General features: G+C 35.7%; 1 protein-coding gene across 3 annotated transcripts in view; it reads left to right on the top strand.

The window, feature by feature from the left end:
• The window catches only part of CEP57 (centrosomal protein 57), a 40,470-nt gene extending 20,996 nt beyond the window's left edge, over positions 1-19,474 (top strand). For 2 of the 3 annotated variants that reach the window (XM_032852747.1, XM_032852746.1), the window contains 9 exons: positions 1,645-1,824; positions 2,209-2,330; positions 3,446-3,562; positions 4,167-4,244; positions 7,197-7,304; positions 7,833-7,910; positions 14,779-15,023; positions 15,820-15,964; positions 17,640-19,474. In XM_032852747.1, coding sequence (XP_032708638.1) covers positions 1,645-1,824; positions 2,209-2,330; positions 3,446-3,562; positions 4,167-4,244; positions 7,197-7,304; positions 7,833-7,910; positions 14,779-15,023; positions 15,820-15,964; positions 17,640-17,873 — 1,307 coding nt within the window. In that variant the 3' untranslated portion in view covers positions 17,874-19,474. Of the gene's footprint in view, positions 1-456; positions 538-1,644; positions 1,825-2,208; positions 2,331-3,445; positions 3,563-4,166; positions 4,245-7,196; positions 7,305-7,832; positions 7,911-14,778; positions 15,024-15,819; positions 15,965-17,639 lie in introns of those variants that run through there. The other variant, XM_032852748.1, reaches the window with a different exon arrangement.
• The last annotated feature ends 1,815 nt before the right edge of the window (positions 19,475-21,289 follow it).

Here is a 21,289-nt window from a genome sequence, read left to right as displayed (position 1 = left end):
GGTTTACATAATGTTTCATGTAAGTCATTGTTTAGGGAAAATGTTTCTGAATATGTTAATTATAAGAATATATTTGAAATGTTTTAAGGATTTCTGTAATGTAGGAGACTGGCAGTATCAATGTTTATTAGGTTTTAATAGTTAAAATACTGGAATACTAATAACGAAATCAGAATAAAAGTCCTGAAACTGTTGTTTCCGGTGTGTGTGTGTGTGTGTGTGTGAAACTATGTAGTGGGTACATGTGTGTGAGTAATAATTACATCTATAAATATTGGTACCTGTGTGAATTTGGTATATGATACAGATGCCATTTAAAGTTCTTCCTTCAATGCAAAAGTAACTTTTATTTCACTTAAAGAATTAAATATAAACATATGTGAAACTACACATACAATAAAGGAAAATATAAAGTTTATATATTCTTGAAGTTACAGAAGAATGTTCTACCTATATAAAGAACTTGATGTTAAAGTTGTTATAATATGAAAAATCAGAACATCTTTATGCCAAAACTGACAACATCTAAACTGGCAGATATATTTTCTGGAATTAAGGACCAATAATAAAGTGATAGGGGGGACTTTTTCTTAAGGAATTCAGAAGAAAATTGGCCAGTTTTATTTATTTATATATATATATATATATATTATATATATATATATAATATATATATATATATATATTATTTTTTTAATAGAAATCCAAAGTGAAATAACCAGAAGGAGCTTTTGTTTCTTAATCAAAATAACAAAAATATTGTAATTAATAGTGGTATGTGTTGCCAAAGACACATACATCTGATGAAACTATAAATTGATATAGCCTTTTATGAAGGTACTTTGTTTCAAAAACCTTTCAGATATGGATTTTTTTGACCCAGCAACTTAATTTTTCAATTTTTAGTTATTGACTATGAGGAAGTAATCTTTTAAGATTATCTGATTGTATGAGGGAATGCTCACAGTTTCATAGTACTAACATCAAAAAGAAAACTTAGATAAATTTTGATTTAAATTTGTTTTATTCATATCAAAAAAGATTGAAAGCAGTAACCAAAAGTGATAGTCATTACTTCTTCATAGTAAGAGTGTAAGTAGTTCTTTTTGTTTTATTTTCCTGTGCCTTCTATCGAGACCATGTATTACTTTTATAATCAGAAACTTTTGGTGGGGGGAACAGTTTAAAGAATGAATAGAATTTTTCCTATATAATGAAAAATTGAGATTTAAAAAAATAGTCCTTTTGTGCTTGAGTTCTGTAACTACAGTTGGAGTCTGCACATGATCCCATTAATAAAACAGGAAGCAGATTGGTAGTTAATGTACTTTTGGACAGTTAATGAATTTTATATGATTAGCTAAATATTTTTACCATTTTATAAAATCTTCAAAATGTTTTACCATAATTTGGTTTTTGAGTGTCTAGTGTATTTCAGAGACTCAGAGTATGTCTTTAAATGGATTTTTTTTTTAATGGATTTTTTAAAAAACTATTATGTCGCAGTAATAAGCATTTCATTTTTCCCAAAGAGTGTTTCTCCGCTGGGCCCACCCATGTTTTACTTTTTATTTAGATGAGGTTTTTTTTTTTTTCATTGAACTTTCTCCATATATTTACATTATGCATGTTTGGATTTGGCAGCTATATTTTCTGCTCTGAAGAATCTTCAAGATAAGATTCGACGCTTAGAACTTGAAAGAATTCAGGCAGAAGAAAGTGTGAAAACCTTGTCTAGAGAAACAATTGAGTATAAGAAAGTATTGGATGAACAGATACAAGAAAGAGAGAATTCAAAGAATGAGGAGTCAAAGCACAATCAAGGTTTGTTTAATTATGAAGGAAATGAAACCTACAAATACACAAAATACAAAATGAAATACACAAAATGTCTTGTAAAATTATTCTAAAAGCAATTTCACATTAGTATTTTCTATTAGTCATTGTTTTTGAGCACTCCAGAATTGCATTATACTCAGGTGTGTTTTGAAGAACACATGCTGATGGTCTTGCATTATATTTACTGATTGAATTCAAGACAGATTAGACTAGCATATAGAAAGAGAATGACTTAAGTCATCTGAATAGGCTTCTAGAGCTACTGAAAAGTGTTCATTGTATACATAGTAGAATTAATTCCCATTAAATAGCTTGTTAAAACTTCCCGTGAGTGAGCTAATTTCTCCTTTTGTTACGTATTCTTTTTAGAACTGACATCTCAGTTGTTAGCTGCAGAAAATAAGTGTAATCTTCTAGAAAAACAGTTGGAATACATGCGCAATATGATAAAGCATGCAGAAATGGAAAGGACATCTGTCTTAGAAAAACAGGTATGGTGTATCACAGATTCGTTTTCAAGAATGTTAGTTATGGGGAAAATCAGACTGACCTAAAGATCTTTTTTCACAGTAAAGACTAACGGTTCTGTTAGGATAGTCATTTCTCCTTTTATCCTAATCACCGATAGTAGTACAAGGAGTTCATCTTGAGAAACAGCTTGGGTAGGCTTTGGGGGAAAATGTGATTTGTTTCTTCAGCATAGCTATAAAGAGGTTTCCTTTTTCCATGACCCTCACACACCCTGCCATATCCTGTGCTTACAGCTTCAATAGCTTCTGGCTTTTGAACAGTATAACAGCCCAAGATTAAATTACGTGAATCGTTTATACATTGGGGAAAGGGATAGTCAGTTCAATCTGCCACATGATTGGAAATAGAAAGCATTATATACAATAATATAGCAATTCTTTCATTTGGGGTATTCCATTTCTTAGGTTAGAAAGAATCTGTAAGAGAAGAGTAAAGAGTAAAATGTTCTGATTAGTATATCTGTTAGGCATATATAATAAATGTCTTTGAATTAATAACCTTGTTTCATTAGTAAATTTCAAAAATAGCCCATTTCTTAAGATTGGTACTGGAAATAAAATGTGATTTATGCCAATTTTTAACAGTGTATTTTTTAAGGGCATTAACTGTCCACTAGCCTAGTCTAGTTTAATGGTTTACTCTGTGACTGTCAGATGGTAGTCTTTTCAACACCTTGACACTAAACCTGAAAATATAATACTAGATATTTTGCATAGAATTCAGAGACAATATAAATGATAGATACAAAAATAATTATTGCCTTAATTGAGAGATTAACTGTGTAAGTGAACCAGACTCATTGAAAGTATTACTCTATGTGTATCTAATAAATCCCTGCTACCCCAGAGTATAATGAAAGTCTCAGTATATGGAACCAAATGTAATAGGGTATGGTGAGAACAGGATTCCACTTGTTTTCCCTCTGTGGTTTCATTTTAATATGTTCTCCTAGAATTTCTCTGTAGTATCTAAGTAGTTCTATGAAAAGCCAAACAAATATAATATATAGTATATGCCCTGTGTCACTTGCTTTTTGTTTTGTCAAATTATCGTGCTGTTTATTACTGTTCCCTAGGTTTCCCTCGAAAGAGAACGACAACATGATCAAACACATGTGCAGAGCCAACTTGAAAAGTTGGATCTTCTGGAGCAGGAGTATAACAAACTTACCACAATGCAGGCCCTGGCAGAAGTCAGTGAATGTTTCTTTCACTCATCAGTGCAAAATATTGGTTCTTTTGTAAAACTGATCATTTTATAATACTGAATATTCATAGGAAGAAAAGTGACCTTGTAGCAAAGAAACAGGAATTTTTAAAGGGCAAATATGTAAATTTGGAGAAAGTGTTCACATTTTATAATCTTGATGTAAATAAGGAAATAGTTCTTTTTGAAAATGTTGGAAGCGTAAATGTTTTTATCATCCTTAAGGCTTGTATTACTTGGTTTAAGCTGTTCTCTTTAGTTTTAATTGGTTCATTTGGGAAATATTTTTACCACTGAGATTAAGTTCCTAGTTTAGCTTCCATGTACACTATATGCCTTCGTTCAGAGCTGTGTGCTTTGGCCATAGATTTTACCCATAATTCTGTTCAACTGCCTCACAGCTACTTCACAAATGACTAATAATGAATCACAAAGAGTGTCATGGTTACTGGCAACCACAATCCCATTACTAGAGTGAACTAACAAGCATATATTTACTGTGCTAAAATTTTATAGCAGATTACTATGTTGCTGTTTTAAATTTTACATAAAAACACTAAATCTTTCACTTTTAATATTTTTATTACTAGAAAAAAATGCAAGAGTTAGAAGCAAAGCTCCGTGAAGAAGAACAAGAAAGGAAACGTATGCAAACTAAGGCAGCCCAGGTAAGTTGCAGTGTCAGCAGGTAGGCTCCTCGTATTTCATATTTTTTTAATACAAAAGATTAAATGTGGACTTCTTAAATTATTTATATTTTGGAATAACCAAATATATTAATTGTCAGACATAGCTTGATATGGAAAATAAACCTATATTTTTACAGGGCGACAGTAAAAGTTGAGCAGTTTTTTAGAGTTGTTTAAATTGTGATGTTCCAATCAGCATTTAGAAAAAATAGTAGACAAAAACATCACAGATAATATATATAATGTAATACGTAACTATGTAAAATTTCTCACATGGGACACTACTGGAAATGTTTGAAAGCCATCATGTAGTTTCCATCTTACACATTTTCCTTTTCCTTAGTGGCCTCAAAACACCAGGACAGAAATTGAGGTAATAGGCTGCCCCACTAGCTAGTGACCCATACTAATTCACAAAAGCTACCATAAAGGGAAAGCGAGCTCTGTTTGCTCCTAGTCTTTGATTTTATCCTGTGCCTTGGCTACCAAATAGAATAGGTGGGGCAGTGTGAATTCACAGAAACACTGAGTTTGTGTAAACCAAAGAGAACTTCCATTTCTTAAAGATACAGTAATACTTTTGTACCCTGTAAGTCTTAAAAATAAACACCTTGTTTGTAACTGAAGACTCTCTTACGAGCTTATTTGTTTAAATACCTCCCATATATTGCCCTCCCACTTCCAAAGTCTTTAAGTTTTATACATTTGTATGTATCTCTTCCCATCATATTAACACAAGAAGCAGGTCTCGATTCCAAAAACAGGAACGGAGGCTCTGCAGTTCAGCTGTGGTCAGATGCCAGCTCAGTTCACATGTGGGCTTGAAGACTGTAAACATTCTGTTCTGTTTGTCATCTTGTCTACTTCTTCATTACTTCCCAGAATTCATTGAATTAACTTATCTCTACTAAACCTGATTTATTTTCTTTCTCCATTTCCTCACTTATAACATGCAAACTTGTGGATTGTGCTTTATATACATTGTGGCATTGTGGTGGTTAGTTCTGTTGTACATGAAGTAAAAATTAAGCAGGTTCATTATTTAAATTTTAATTTACAGTATTTTTGCTTTCTTTTTTCATTTCTCGGGCACAAAGAAGGGGCCAAATATTTATTACTGATAATATAGTAAATTTTTTAAAAGATTTTATTTATTTATTTGACAGAGAGAGAGATCACAAGTAGGCAGAGAGGCAGGGGGAGGCGGGCTCCCTGCTGAGCAGAGAGCCCGATGCGAGGCTTGATCCCAGGACCCTGAGATCATGACCTGAGCTGAAGGCAGAGGCTTAACCCACTGAGCCACCCTGGCACCCTGAAAAGGTTTTGAGTTCTGAGAGTGAGGAATAACAATGGAATAACAATTGTGGAATAACAATGACCAGGGATTGTACATGGTTCCAAGTCAAGCTAACCTTTTTTTTTTTTTTTTTTTTAAGAGATTTTATTTATTTGAGAGCATATGAGCACATGGTTGGGGAGAATTGTAGGGGAGAGAGATAGGGAGAAGCAGACTCCCCAGTGAGCAGGGAGCCAGATGCCAGGCTCAGTCTTAGAACCCCGGGAATCATGACGCTGATCACCGACTAAGCAACCCAAGCATCCCCAAGTCAAGTTAACCTTAACTTTCCTAATCTCAGGCAAGGTATTTAACCATTCAGAGCTTGGGTTTTAACATGATGAAGTGGTCTTCACATTATGTCTTCCAAGTATTGGAGAGATCAAACAGGAGAAAAGACAAAGTATTAAAGTACTCAAATGGTAAAATTCTGCCACACAAATAGATAACCACTACCAAGAAGAAATAAATAAACTGGAAGTTAAAACATTCAGAAAAAATTGTTCTTTTTATGCTGTTCAAGCTCATTGGCTTCATAGGTATTCCAGAGAGTAATTTTATGTTCAATGAATTCTATCTATTCAGTTTACTATCTGTAAAGCATTGTTAGATGCTTAATGTAAATGCTCCTGAGGGTAAGCATCCCTCTCTTGCTTTGTCTCTGAACAGATTCTCTGCCTAATGAATGCAGTCATTGTAGGAATCATTAGTATTCTATTTCTTTAATCCATTGGTTCTGAGTGTTTGTTTCAGCTCCATCATAATTTCCTGGGGAACTTTAAAGTACTTTTTAAACAATGAGGTCCAGAGAAAATCATTACAATCTGAATGTTTCTCATAAACTCCAAATGAGTTTGATATACAGGCTGGTTTGAAAAACCACTGTTGTAGACAAATATACACATGTGTGTGTGTATATTTATGTTTTTGTTGTTGTTGTTGTTTTAGGAAATCTGAAAGTTGGTTTAAGGATGGCAGCAGTCCTTATTTGATACCCCTAGAAATTGGTTATGGAATTTCTACCATGTGCAAAGGAAATTATTTTTAAATTAATGTAGTCACTAAGTTACTAGAGAAAAGGGCATAACAGCATCTGCTGTTCTTTACCATAGCTTTCAGTTCTTTTGGACATAAATTTCTAGTTCCTTTTTCTTTAAAACATAAAAGTATGAATTTTCTAAAGAGGAAGAAATGTATTTTGCTCTCCATCTGCTTTGTGCCTGGCACTGATGTGATTGCCATGTGTAAAAAAGAAAATATTGAAACAGTGGTTTTGAATTAGATATATTGCATTTAACTCACTAGGTCTAATTTATGGAACAACTACAAATAATGGAGCTAAAGTATTCCAAGCTAAAAAAAAACCACTGACAAATGATAACACAGCACTTCAAGATAAAATGACAGACTTGTAATTGATTTAAAATATTTGGTAAATGTTGAAAGATTGATTCAAGACAGGTTATACAGTTGTGATGTGTTTTCCAGTCAGATACTACTGTAGGTTTTTACAGGTCTTTACATGGCAAATCTCAGATTTAAATAATAGCTTTTATTCCTATAGCATTAAATTTATGCTGTCCTGTTTTTTTTAGTTGCAGACTGGTCTAGAAACAAATAGAATTGTCTTTGAAGATAAGGCAACTCCATGTGTTCCCACTGCAAGAAGAGTTAAAAAAAAGAAGTCAAAACCACCAGAAAAGGTATGAAAATGGGACCAGTAAGTCAAAGTGCTGATTATCACTTAGCGTAATTTATGTGAAAATACTCAAAACAGTGTGGTACGTCAACCTTTGATCTCTTTCATTCAGTTTCTTCATTGGGAAAATGGGGGTAATAATTATATATGAATTTTTACCTTAGTAGATAACATACATGAAAGCATTTTAGAACTGCAAAACACTACGCAAATCTTAATTATTATTCAGTATTTCATTAATGACCTTTTACTCTTAAGTGTTTTTAGTTATATCTGACTATACGTGTATCACATACTTACACACACAGTTTTTTTACTGAGACCGTAATTGCTGTTTTGGCACATACTGTTTTTTCCTTCCTGGCGTTTCTTAGGCTAGGATGCATATTGTCAAGTATTATTAGGGGCTCAAGAACATTCTAGTATCGATAAAGCAAGTAGTAGCCCAGCAGTAAGCTGAAATTTCAGGTTAGTGCTATATGGTCAGCTTTTATCTTGTGAATAAACTTGTTTTTCTTTCCTTTCCATTCAGAAAGGTTCTAGGAACTATTTTGCTGCACAACCACATTATAGATTATGCTTGGGGGATATGCCTTTTGTAGCTGGAAAGGTGAGTTGGTCAAAGTCTGGATTTTTTTTTCTTTACAACTTAGCTCTTTGAATTAAATCAGCTCATACACCTGTATGCCTAGAAATGCTGAAAACATTTTTTTGCCCCTTTACCAGCAATGGATCATAGTAATGTGAGAATGAGATAGAAGAAGGTATTATGGGATTGGGAAAGCAGGGCTGAGACTAGGGGGACTTTAAAGCAGGTAAAACATATGTGCAAGGAAAGGTACAAAAGTTTCGAACAAGATCCGACGCCCTGGTTTGGAGAAGGAGTGGTAGTAAATGAAATAGGAAATAGTATATTTGTAGCATTGGATTTTTAATATCAACCTTGTTCATTTATATTTAAATATAGGTAGATATTTTAATAAGTAGAAAGCATATACTATTTGTCCTCACATGCATATTACTTAAGAACTCATTCTCCCAAGAGGCAGTCAGAAATAGACCTGAATCTTCTGTTCCTTCATTATTAATTTATTTTTTATTTTTAAATTTTTTTTTAAGATTTTATTTATCTGACAGAGAAACACAAGCAGAGGGAGTGGGAGACGGAGAAACAGGCCTCCCAATGAGCAGGGAGCCTGGATGTGGAGCTAGTTCCCAGGACACTGGGAGCATAACCTGAGCTGAAGACAGACACTTAACGACTGAGCCACCCAGTTAGTGCTTAAATGTAGAGATGATAATTTTGTCAAATATCAGCAAGTACTAGGTCATTTCTAATAAGTGCTAACTCTGTGTTAGTTAGGGTGGCTCAGTTGGTTGAACAGCTGATTCTTGATTTCAGCTCAGATCATGATCTCAGGGTCCTGGGATCAAACCCCAAGTCCTGCTTTGCACTCAGCAGGGAATCTACTTGAGATTCTCTCTCCCCCTGCCTTTCTCCCCACTACTCTCTAAAATAATCTTTTTTTTTTTTTTTAATACATCTAATGAGACCTCATTGATACATTTCTAGACCACTTATTTGGAAGTTCCTAAATGAGTTAAAATCTTTCACTGTAAATTATCTTTGTTCTTTTTCTGCTCTCAGGGATCCACATAGAACAAATGAGCCCTTGACTATAGGGTAATATAAAAATTTTGAAAATAACTTTATTCTCATCTCCTTATTCTATTCTAGGTTATAAACATGTTTTCTTCAGCTATTCAGGATGTGTTTTAATGAGTTTATCTCCTTATCACTCTCTTCCTTTCTAAATGTGGTATGACTAGCACAGAATAGATGCTTTGTCACACCTCGGCCTAGCATCATATTAATGTTCTGGCGGAAGCCACATGATCAATCCCTCTCATGAATTTTTTTTTTTTTAAAGATTTTATTTATTTGACAGACAGAGATCACAAGTAGACAGAGAGGTAGGCAGAGAGGGGGAAGCAGGCTCCCCCTCTCATGAATTTTAGAGTCAACTGAAGTAACAAGTGTTTTCCTGAATCTTTTCATTAGCTTCTATAGTGTAGGTCCTACACTTAGATCTAATTATTTTATACAGAATTTGTAAGTAAATGAAGCTATAGGAATAGATTGACCCTGTCCCACGTTACATTAGAATCTAGTTCATTATTTGTATTATCTCCAAATACTGCCTATCATTGATAATTCTCATTGAAGTCATTAATACAAAGTTTGAACAAGGCAGGTTCGAAGACCAGTCTTTTCAACCTAAACTCTCCTTCTGAAGTTACTTGTACTCTTTATGAAATATTATTCAAATAGGGGTGCCTGAGTGGCTCAGTTGGTTAAGCGTCTGCCTTCAGCTGAGTTCATGATCCTGGAGTCCTGGGACTGAGCCCCTCATCAGGCTCCCTGCTTAGCAGGGAGTCTGCTTCTCCCTCTGCTCCTACCCCACTCATGCTTTCTCTCACTCGCTCACTCTCAAATAAATAAAATCTTTGAAAGAAAATTATTCAAATAGCCAAGAATGTGCTGTCACCTAGCCAAGTGTTCTCAAACTGTCTATTGTGAAGGATCAGTTTGTTTTTTTTTTTTAAAGATTTTATTTATTTATTTGACAGACAGAGATCACAAGTAGGCAGAGAGGCAGGCAGAGAGAGAGGAAGAAGCAGGCTACCCACTGAGCAGAGAGCCCGACGTGGGGCTCGATCCCAGGACCCCGGGATCACAACCTGAGCCTAAGGCAGAGAAGCCCAACTCACTGAGCCACCCAGGTGCCCCTCAGTTTTTATTTTTAATTAGATGTTGTCATAGACCAATACACTTGTAAAAGGCAATAAAAATGAATTATTAGAAAAATGAGATTAAAAAAACAAAGTACATATCCTAAGTTTTAAATTATATTGAACAAACAAAAAATTAATAAATACAATCAGCAAAATAACAGAAAAAAGAGTTTTAAAATCTGCATAATGCTTATTGAAAGTATACATAGACAATTAGTATCGCCAACACAAGTTACGAGCAGAATAATGATTTCACATACTCACATATTTTCACACTCTAAATGATTACTATGTATATCAGCATTAAATTGTTAATGCCTGGGTGGCTCAGTGGGTTAAGCCTGTGCCTTTGGCTCAGGTCATGATCTCAGGGTCTTGGGATTGAGCCCCGCATCAGGTCCTCTGCTCAGCAGGGAGCCTGCTCCCCCCTCCCTTCTGTCTGCCTCTGCCTACTTGTGATCTCTCTCTGTCAAATAAATAAGTAAATAAAATCTTTTTAAAAAAGAATAAAAATGAATTGTTAACGAGACAAATGAATTTGGTTCTTGATAATCAAGGTTGTATTGATGACTACGGAGTTGCGAGGGAGAATGTCTGTCTAAACCATTTTAATTGTAGGTGAATTTAAATTGTAGGTGAATTTAAATCATCTTGATAAAAACATAGACCAACTTTTTAATTTTGAAAAGGTTCTAGATTTATAGGAAATTGCAAAAATAATAAAGGGCCCCTGTACCCTTTATACAGCAGCAGCGGTACATTACATAACATAGTAGAGTTTCACAACCAGGAGATTAACATTGGTATAATCCATAGACCTAAGTCAGATCTCTCTAGTTTCACATGCCCTTGTGGGTGTGTATGTGTGCACATGCACATGTGGATTTAGGTCAGTGCGAATTTATCACATATTCGTGCAACCACCACCAGCACTCCATGCCTACAGTTTTGCCATTTCAAAAACAGGAATCATGCAGGATGTGACCTTTTTGATATTAACCTTTTCACTCAGTATAAATCCTTTAAGATTGATCCAACTGTTGTGTGTATCCATAGTTCCTTCCTTTTTCTTTGCTGAATATCCCATGGTGTGAATGTACCACAGTTTAATGATTCACCCACTTAAGGACCTTTGGGTTGCTCCCAGTTTCGGTGTTCACAAAACCAGTACAAACGTTGTGTACAGGTTTTTGTGTGAACATAAGTATTCATTTCTATGGGATAAATGTCCCGGAATGTGATCACTGGGTTGTATGGTAAGTGTATATTTTCTTTTTAAACTATCCACTTATTTTTAAATGATTGTAACATTTTTCATTCCTAGTAGCAGTGCCCAAGAGATGAAATTATGAAATTTTTCCCTGTCCTTATCAGCATTGAGTATTGTCACTTTTTATTTTAGCAATTCTGAGTGTATGATATCTCACTGTGCTTTGATTTTATATTATAGTAATGATGGTAGTCCTATTTTCATGTGCTTATTTACCATCCATATATCCTCTAATGAAATATCTACCTACATTTCTTGCCCTTTTTAAATTAGGCTGGTTATTATGGGGTTTTTTTTTTATTGTTTTTTGTTTTTACTGTTAGGTTTTAAGAGTTCTGTATTTTGATAAAAGTCATATATCGAATACATAGTTTGTGAATATATTCTCCCAGTCTTTCTTCCTCTTAGAGTGTTTCACAGAGCAGCTTTTTGTTGTGATGAAATCCAGTTAATTGATTTTTGCTTTTTATGGATCATGCTTTTGCTGTCAGGTCTAAGAACTCTTTTCCAGGACCAACATCCTGTAGATTTTCACTTATGTTTCATATGTATTTTATAGTTTCATATTTTACATCTAAATCTGTGATCTACTTGAAATGATTTTTGTATACAGCATGAGGCTTGTTAGGTCAAGGTTTATTTTTTATTCTGTTCCATCGATATATGTGTTTACCTCTTTGCCAGTACCACACTGCCTTGATTATTGTGGCTTTATTTTTTTTAAGATTTTATTTATATATTTGACAGAAAGAGAGCGAGACAGGTAACACAAGCAGGAGGAGTGGGAGAGGGAGAAGCAGCCTCTGCACTGAGCAGGGAGCCCGATGCGGGGTTCGATCTCAGGACCCTGGGATCATGACCTGAGCCGAAGGCAGACACTTAACAACTGAGCCATCCAGGCACCCCGTACTGTGGCTTTTTATAGTAAGTCTTAACATCAGGCAGAGTGATTCTTTTCTCTATTCTTTTTTAAAATTGTTTTAGCTCTTTTAGTTTCTTTGACTATAAGAATTCTAGAATAAGTTTGTCTCTGTCTACAAAAAAGTCTTTTCATAATGTTGGTTGGAATTACATTATACCTATAGATCAGCTTAGGGGAGTTGATGTCCTTGTTATGTTGAGTCTTCCAGACCATGAGTACAGTATAGCTTTTATTTATTTATTTAGATCGTCAATTTCTTTCATCAGTATTTTATGGTTTCTGGTGGATTGGTCCCATGTCTGTTTTATTAGATTTAAACTCACATTATTTTTTTTTTATAGCAAGTGTAAGTTATATTTAGTTTTAATGTAGTTTCTGTGTTATCATTGCTATTATATTTAGTTTTTGTATGTTGAGCTTACATTCTGTGATATCACTGAATTACTTTCTAGTTCTAGGAATTGTTTTTTGGATTGGTTTGGATTTTCTGTGTAGAGAAGTATGTCATCTGTAAATAGGGACAGTTTTATTTCTTTTTAATTTGCAAACCTTTTATTTCCTGTTTTGCCTTAATGCATTAGCTAGAATTTCTAATATTAGATTAAGCAGGAATGATGAGAGTAGACATCCTTGCCTTTTGTCTCATCTTGAGTGGGGGGAGAACATTACCATTCAGTCTCACCAGTAAGTAAGATGTTAGCTTTAGGTTCTTTATCAATCCTCTTTATCAACTAGAGGATATTTCCTTCTGTTTCTACTTTGCTGAGAGTACCTGATTGGGCATTGGATATTTTCAGATGCTTTTCTTTATTAAATGATATGGTTATGTGCTTTTTCCTTTATACTGTTGATGCATTACATTGATCGATTTTTAAAATAGTTGAACTAGTCTTGAATTCCTAGAACAAACCCTACTTGGATATAGTATACAAACTTCTTCGTATATAATGCTGGATTCAGTTTGCTACCTAACAATAGAAAGTAAGAAAAAAGAGACTGTTAGCTTAGCACAGTGGTTTTCAAACCTGGCTGGTCAGAATCAACTGGCAATCTTAAAAATACACATTTCCATAGAATTTTCTTTAAATCAAAAAAAAAACCACATTTCCAAGCCTGGACACCACACTGAGTTTGGAGTGTTGTCTAGGAATCTGCATTTTAAACAAGCTGTCTAGATGATGCTCATGGAGCCAAGTTTGTCCAGCCATCTGTTTGTAAATTGAAATAGCATATGGAGATTATTGTTTAACATTCAAAACCAGAAATTTTGAGAAGGATACCACGTTTCTCCTGTTGTTGTTTATGTGACAAGGATGAACTTGGTGCATCTTACTATTTGAGGATAGTGAAATGAATTTGACCACAGTCCCTCCTACCTGGAAGTACATACACTGTTTAGTAAGTGAAATAAATATGCAATCACAATTGTAATATATTGTGATAAACACTGTGATAGACATAAATGCTGTAGGTGATCTGAGAATGGACTACTTAATTGGACCAATTCATTACCGGGAGGTTTTAAGGAAGTCTTTAAAAGTTAATATATATGAACTGAGTTTTAAAGAATGGTAAAAACATTGACCACACAAAAGAAATGGCATGTGCAAACATAGTTTATTTAAATAATGCAGATTTTCAGAGCTAGTTCAGTGATTCATGAGTTGGATACAACACCTGGTGCTCGTTACTTCCAAGTGCCCTCCTTAATGCCTATCACCCAATTATTCTATCCCCCATTCCTGTCCCCTCCAGCAGCACTGTTTGTTTCCTAGAGTTAAGAGTCTGTCATGGTGTGCCTCCCTCTCTGTTTTCTTTCTTTTTTTTTTTTTCTCTGTTTTCATCTTACTTTATTTTTCCTTCCCTTCCTCTCTGTTCATCTGTTTTGTTTCTTAAATTCTACATGAGTGAAATCATATGGTATTTTTCTTTCTCTGACCAACTTATTTCGTTTAGCATTGTACCTCCTAGTTCCATCCACGTTGTTATATGTTAATTTGAATCTAGATAAAAAATTTAAGCAAGCAGAGAAATTAGGGGATGGTGAGATATAAGGCCAGTGGGGTATCAGTTACAGCTCAATGATAGAAGACTTCTTTCCTATGCTAAGGAGTTTGGACATTAAAGTTAGTGGGCTTAACATCAAATATTTCAAGTAGGAGAACAACCTGATACTCCTATTAGAGTAATATTTTAGGAGGAGAGCTTTTAGCACTATGGAGTTAAAGACTGAACACACTGTGGGCAGGGAGGCCAAATGGAATCTTCCTGTAGCAAGTAGTAGGGGTAGTTGCAAGGGAATGACAGGAGGGTGGAGACGAAGAGGTGGATTGGAGGTATTTCAGAGGTTCAGTGTGACTTGGTACTTGGATTTACTCTAGGAGATTTATATTGCCTCTTGGTGGGTGGGGGTCTTTTATGCTACTTAGAGAGTAAGCAAGAAAACAGATTTAGGGGATGTGGCTTCAACTAATTCTCATTTTTCTTCAGTCCACCAGTCCTAGTCATGCTGTGGTAGCCAATGTTCAGCATGTCTTGCATCTAATGAAGCAACACAGTAAAGCCCTGTGCAACGATCGAGTGGTCAACAATGTTCCTTTGACAAAGCAAGGTTCTTCACGAAGTGGTAATAAAAGTAAGAAGTTGTCAGTAACGCCTTCCTCCTCCAACAGCATTAATGAAGAGTTGTCAGAAGTCTTACAGACTTTACAGGATGAATTTGGGCAAATGAGCTTGTGAGTTTTAGTTTTTGTTTTTTGGGTTTTTTTTTTTTAAGTTATATTTAGTTCTGGGGTGCCTGGTGGCTCAGTCAGTTAAGCGTCTACCTTCGGCTCAGGACATGATCCCAGGGGTCCTAGGATTGAGCCCCGAATTGGGCTCCCTGCTTAGCAGGGAGTCTGGTTCTCCCTCTCCCTCTGCTCCTCCCCGCTGCTTGCGCTGTCTCCCTCTCAAATAAATAAAATCTTTTTTTAAAAAAATTACAGTTCTAAAACTTCATTTTAACTTCTTGGTGACGTCATTAATTATATTGTTAATTTGTTCAGCAAATATATGAGCACAGTCCTTGAACCAATCACTAAGACCTTAACAAATATAACTGTTCTGGGGAAAATCTCTCCCTTTTTTAATACTATTAAATGTTTTCATGATCAAGGTTTACATTTAAGTTTTATTTTCTTATCGGGAGCTTGATACACATGGAGTTTAGTTCAACTTAAATGATAAGTTAGGATGTATTTGAAGAACGAGATCCTCCCTGTCTTTCTAGGCTTTTCTTTTCAATATACATGTATATGTATACTGTTCTGGGGGAGGAAGGAATATAAATTATTAGGTCTTTGAAATTAAGAACTCCTCTTGTGCATTTGCCTCCAGTGCCTTTCTTGAGCCTTTAAACCATCTTGTTGCTCTGTTTAAGAAATCGAGTCATTTTTTATTGCACAGACCAGTGGTCCTATGGTGAGTGGGTTGTGGTGGACCTAACCATGAAACCAGAAATTTAACCAAGCCTTGCTTTTATTTTTTATATAGTGACCACCAGCAGCTTGCAAAACTTATCCAAGAATCCCCAACTGTTGAACTGAAAGACAACTTAGAGTGTGAACTGGAGGCACTGGTGGGGAGGATGGAGGCCAAAGCCAACCAAATAACTAAAGTTCGAAAATACCAAGCCCAGGTAACTCCAACTCAGTTTCCCTTTCCCTGTTTCTAATGATTAAAAAGAACAAAGCAGAACCAAAAGCCCTTTTCCTCAAATACATTAATCGATGACATTGAAATGTATCACAGATAGGGAGCTACAGGGAGCATTTCTCTAATGTAGACACTAATTCAGTCCTTCGTACTAAGGATTGGTGCTCAGTGGGCTAGGAAGGAAGACACTCTTGTAATCTGAGAGTCGATTTCATCATCTAAGATACATGTTTCAAATAATGAATATATTTACTCTTACCTTTATATGAACAAACTTAAACTTCCCTGATGAATTTAAATGGTTCTAAATGTATCTGAGTCTTTTGAAAGCACTTGGAAATTCTTGATTCCCAAAGGAGTAAGTGAGATAAAAATATGTGAAAAAAAATCTTGTTATATTTCTGTTGCTAATTAAATTAAAGAAGAGCTATGTATTTAATACCTACTAAGTGCAGTGGGAGGGCACACTCCAGAGTTTCGTCTGGAGAGAAACGTAGTGATTCATGGCTTAGGCGATTGCTGTGACTGCTGAGAGTGGGCTGGAGACCAGCTGGGCAGGGGGAAGTTCTCTGTCAGAGATCATCACTGACTGCAGTGGGGGAGAAGCAGACAGATTAGAAGTGTGCTTTGGAAGTAGAAAGATCAGGGCAGCTTGCTGCTGAATATCATTTAAGGGAGAGGGCAGCCATACCACTGATGGAAATGGAGAAAGACTGGAAGCAGAATAGGTTTGGCTGACATTTACTGATTGGTGGCTGTATAATGGGCATGATGCTAAGTGCTTTTAAATATGTCCTCTTATTTGATTTTCATGGAACACCTATGAAATGGGTGTATTGTCTTACTCTATGGATAAGGAAACTGGGCTCTTTCCTGGGAAGTAGGCATTTCCTAAAGTGAAAGTAAGTAACTTCTATGCAAGGACATACTAGCCTACTGGTAAATGGCAGAGCTGGCATGCAGACGTGGGTCTTTTCAACTCCAAAACCTGAGATTTTTAAGTATTTTTGTAAAGTTCACATTTAAAAAAGAATAAATATAAGCAAATATAGGAGTAATGGTCTAATTTGTTTTTTGTACATTCGATTTAACTTTGTTCTCGCTAATGGAACACCAGCTTGGCAGTGACTTAAAGTACAAGTAAAGCTCTCTAAAAACAAATTCTCTGGTTTAAATTATTCTAAAATAGTGAAATAATTTAAAATCTTTTATATTAATACATTACCATTACATCTCTTTGTCCATCTAGAATATGTTTCATTGCTCCTCAAACGAGTTTCTAGAACCACTCTTCTCTTCTTTACCTTTAGTATCTATCCTATCCTTCACTTACCATGTCAGATTTTTTTGTCTTCTCCGTGACACCTTCCCCCAGCCCCTCTTGTTTCTCACTCTATTCTGCACTTGGGCAACACTGCCTTACCTTCTGAAAGAGTCCCAATGTTGATGTTTACTCTTGTTCTCTTGTTTGTATGTCCCTTTATATTTTGACACACAGTGTTCAGTGACTGGTACAGTAAGTTTTTGAAGGCTTTAAAACAGTAAACCCAAAATATATTATCTGCATTTTAGTTATGTGAGAGTTAAAAATACCAGTTGTCAGAAGAGAATGTTTTCATCGAATTCTCCTTTTTCCCTGCCTTGGTTATTTGCTATAGCTGGAGAAAAAGAAGGTAGAGAAGCAGAAGAGGGACTTGCGAACCACCAGAAAGACTCTTGATGAAGAAGGAAACAGCAGCAGTCGTTCTTCTGGAATCACAGGGACCACAAGCAAGAAGGACGTTGTCAAACCGAGACCTGGTGAAAAAAGCAGGAAAAATCTTCAGTTATTGAAGGACATGCAAACCATACAGAGTTCATTACAAAGCAATAGTTTATGTTGGGATTACTAACTGGTACCAGGTTATAAATTTTATTCAGATAATCTGTACCTCATCAATCAGATTTTGACAATTTACTCTCCAGGTCTCATACTCTCTTACGTTGGAATTAATGAATAGCAGGTGTTAAGGGGCCCAAGCTTCATTACACAAGCTTCTTGTGTTACGCATCATAACTAAATGTTAAACCACCTAAGTGGAAACCAGGGGAGTTTTAAAGGCCAGGAAGCCACACACACTGCTTCTTTGAGATGAATTTGCTGTACTGAAATACTGCACTTTGTAAACAAATTACCAGTTGTTTACTTGTGGGTGTGATTTTTTTTTTAACAGTTCCTTACATATCTAAGTAAAATTAGGTTTAAATTATCAAAATGCAAGGCTGTCCTGTAGGCAGTGTTTGCTTAAAAAATCTTTCTAAATCTTCCCCTGACACAAATCACCCCTTTCTCCTTTCCAATACAACCATTAAATATACTTTGTTTCGACTATTGGTGGAGCTTTTCTATATTTAAGTATTTATACATATTTAAGAGGATTGCTTTGTTTTGTTTTTTGACATTCCAGACATTGATCAGTATTAAATAGACTTGTATTGGTGTTATCCACCATTAAAAAATTTTTAAAGACCCAGCATTCATTTTAAGTCCATTCACTGCAAAAATTTTAAAGCATTTTTTGAAGTATAAGCAAAGTACTAATGAAGTAAATGAGCTTTTAGAATGAAGAGAGAAGAGGAAATGTTGTAAAGCATATACATTTGTTGTTTTTAAATAATACCTGTTTGTAATCATGCTACTGAGTTCAAGGCATTGTGTTTTTTAATCTTGAAACTTAGAGAAGAGCCCCTTGGACATGTTATCGGTGTGCAGTATGAGTGCATTAGCTGTACACATGTAACTCATTATGTTAATAATGTGAATCATAATTCTGCATAGATCAAGACATGTGAACTTTTTATAAATTTGCCCCTGAAGTCAATAAAGCAGCTTTTTTAAGGAAACACTGAAATTTTCCTTAACAGCCTGTTAATAAAGGCTTTATTTGTTGTAATCTCTCTAAAAAATGCATTTCTAAATAGGACATTAACATATTTTGAGAAACAATAGAATATATTACATAATTTGCCTTTCTCATGCTTACACAGAAGCTAAACCCAACAAGACAACTAACTGTCTCATGGCATGTGATGAGATACTCTGAAGACTACTAAAGGACACATTAACCACATGTTAGATTTTTTTATGCCTTCCCTGGGATCTAGATGGAAGTTCTGGGATTTTATCTGGGTATAATTAGCATGAAATGTAGTGCCCATCTGGGCACTAAGCTTATTAGGCCTCTTACTTGAATTAATTTTTTTACAGGGTTCTTCATTTAGGTTCCTTGAATTTGGATCGGTTTGTGAATGTTCTGAAATTGTATGTAAACTTTTGCTTGCGTGCGCAGTTCTGTATTCTCTTGACGTCACAACAGTGAGTCCACAGACCCAAAGAATCACTGCTCTTGGTGACATGGAAAATATTCTCTTGTGTCTCGACCACCATTTCAACTATTAAACTTTTGCTATCGCTGTGTTTGAATTTCAGGTCATTAAACTGTGTGACATTTGGCATGGTAATGGCTCTAAATCCTAATTAGGAGAAGTTTAATGGTGCTAAAACCCACCCCATCCCTCAGATAGGAGTCAAACTCTCATCTTCAGTTTTAATACAGTCAGGTGAGAGTTGAAAACAAGGATACCAAAACTGCCTCATTCTCGTCTGAGAGTTTACAACGGAGGGGTTTGCTGTTAGCCACCTATTTTGTTGCGAGGGCCCTGGTGCAGTGCACTTCTTACACAAGTGTCTTCTGTGTGTGAGATGCCGAAATGGATACCAGGCTAAGAAGGGTATGCTTGCAAGGTAGGTGGTAGACATCTGAATTATTTCAGCACTTGTGTGGTGAATGTGGTGGTGACAGCACGAGCGCAGTGCAGTGAAGGCACAGAGGAGGGGGTTAACATCCTGGAGGAGGAAGTGATGCCTAGACTCTGGAGAACTGGAATTAGCCAGAAAAGCGAAGTGTTCCAGGTCAACAGGATAAAATAAAAAGGGAAAAGGCCAGATTCTGCAGTTGACATGGGAGAGTTGTGGCTAGCTGAGTGGTACTGGTACCTAAGAGTCGAGATACGCAAGTGAGACTAGAAGAGTAAGCCAACAAGTTACAGGAGGCTAAAGAACTTTGACACAACCACACAGGTCTCTGTTTTGTATCCCAGATCATAAAGGAAAAAGTGCACCTGCACAACCACTAGTCGTAGATATAAAGTTATAAAACAGCTCTCAAATATGAAAGTTACATAAGCTTCTGAATTCACTGTAGTCCCACTTGTTAATTCTTATTTTTCTTATTTGTGCTTTTGGCATTCATGTCTAAAAAATGATTGAGGAGACCAACATCAGGGAGCTTCCTCCTATGTTTCCTTTAGGAATTTTATGGCATTGGTCTTCTGTTTAAGTCTTTGATATATTTTGAGTTAATTCTTGTGAGTGGTGTGAGGTAGGGGTCCACTTCCGTTACTCTCCGCATGTATTTCTCCAGTTTTCCCAGCACCACTTGTTGAAGACTGTCCTCTCCCCAGCAGGTGTTCTTCGCTCCCTTGTTGAGTATTAGTTGACCACATAGGCCAGGATTTCATTCTGGCCTCTCTCCTGTTCTATTTTTGTGCCAGTACCGTACTGTTTTTATTACTGTGGCTTTGCTAGTGTACAACTGACCCTTGAACAACATGAGTTTGAACTGTGTAGGACCACTTACACATGAATTTTTTACAGTATTGCAAATGTATTTTCCTTATCTCAACACTTTCTAGCTTACTTTAAAAATACTGTATATAATACATATACAAAATGTGGAGGGTTGTTTTTTTTTTTTTTAAAGATTTTATTTATTAGAGAAATAGCACAAGCAGGGGAAGCAGCGGAGAGGGAGAAGCAGTCTTCCCGCTGAGCAGGGAGCCTGATGTGGAACTCGATCCCAGGACCCTGGGATCATGACCTGAGTGGAATGCAGATGCTTAACTGACTGAGCCACCCAGGTGCCCCCAAAACACGTGTTTTTTTTACTCTCTTACTGGTAAGGCTTCTGGTCAACAGTAGACTATTAGTAGCTAAGTATTGGGGAAGTCAAAGTTATACTAGGATTTTAAACTGTATGAAGAATCTGTACCCATGTTGTTCAAGGGTACCTCTGGTGGTGGCCTTTTTTCTTGGGATTGCTTTGGATATTTGGGGCCATTTGTGATTCCACAGAAAATTTTGGATTGTTCTATTTCTGTGAAGAATGGCTTTGATATTTTGATTGGTATTGTGTTACATAATTTTTTTGCACATAATTGTTCATGTTTGTAATGATCCTATGTATTTCTGTAGTATCAGATGTAATGT

This window comes from Lontra canadensis, unplaced genomic scaffold (assembly GCF_010015895.1).
Source record: "Lontra canadensis isolate GAN:19392208 unplaced genomic scaffold, GSC_riverotter_1.0 scaffold7, whole genome shotgun sequence".
In the NCBI taxonomy this organism is placed as follows: domain Eukaryota; kingdom Metazoa; phylum Chordata; class Mammalia; order Carnivora; family Mustelidae; genus Lontra; species Lontra canadensis.
The sequence above is the reverse complement of the archived record's forward strand: the minus strand, read 5'-3'. Positions and strand labels throughout refer to the sequence as shown.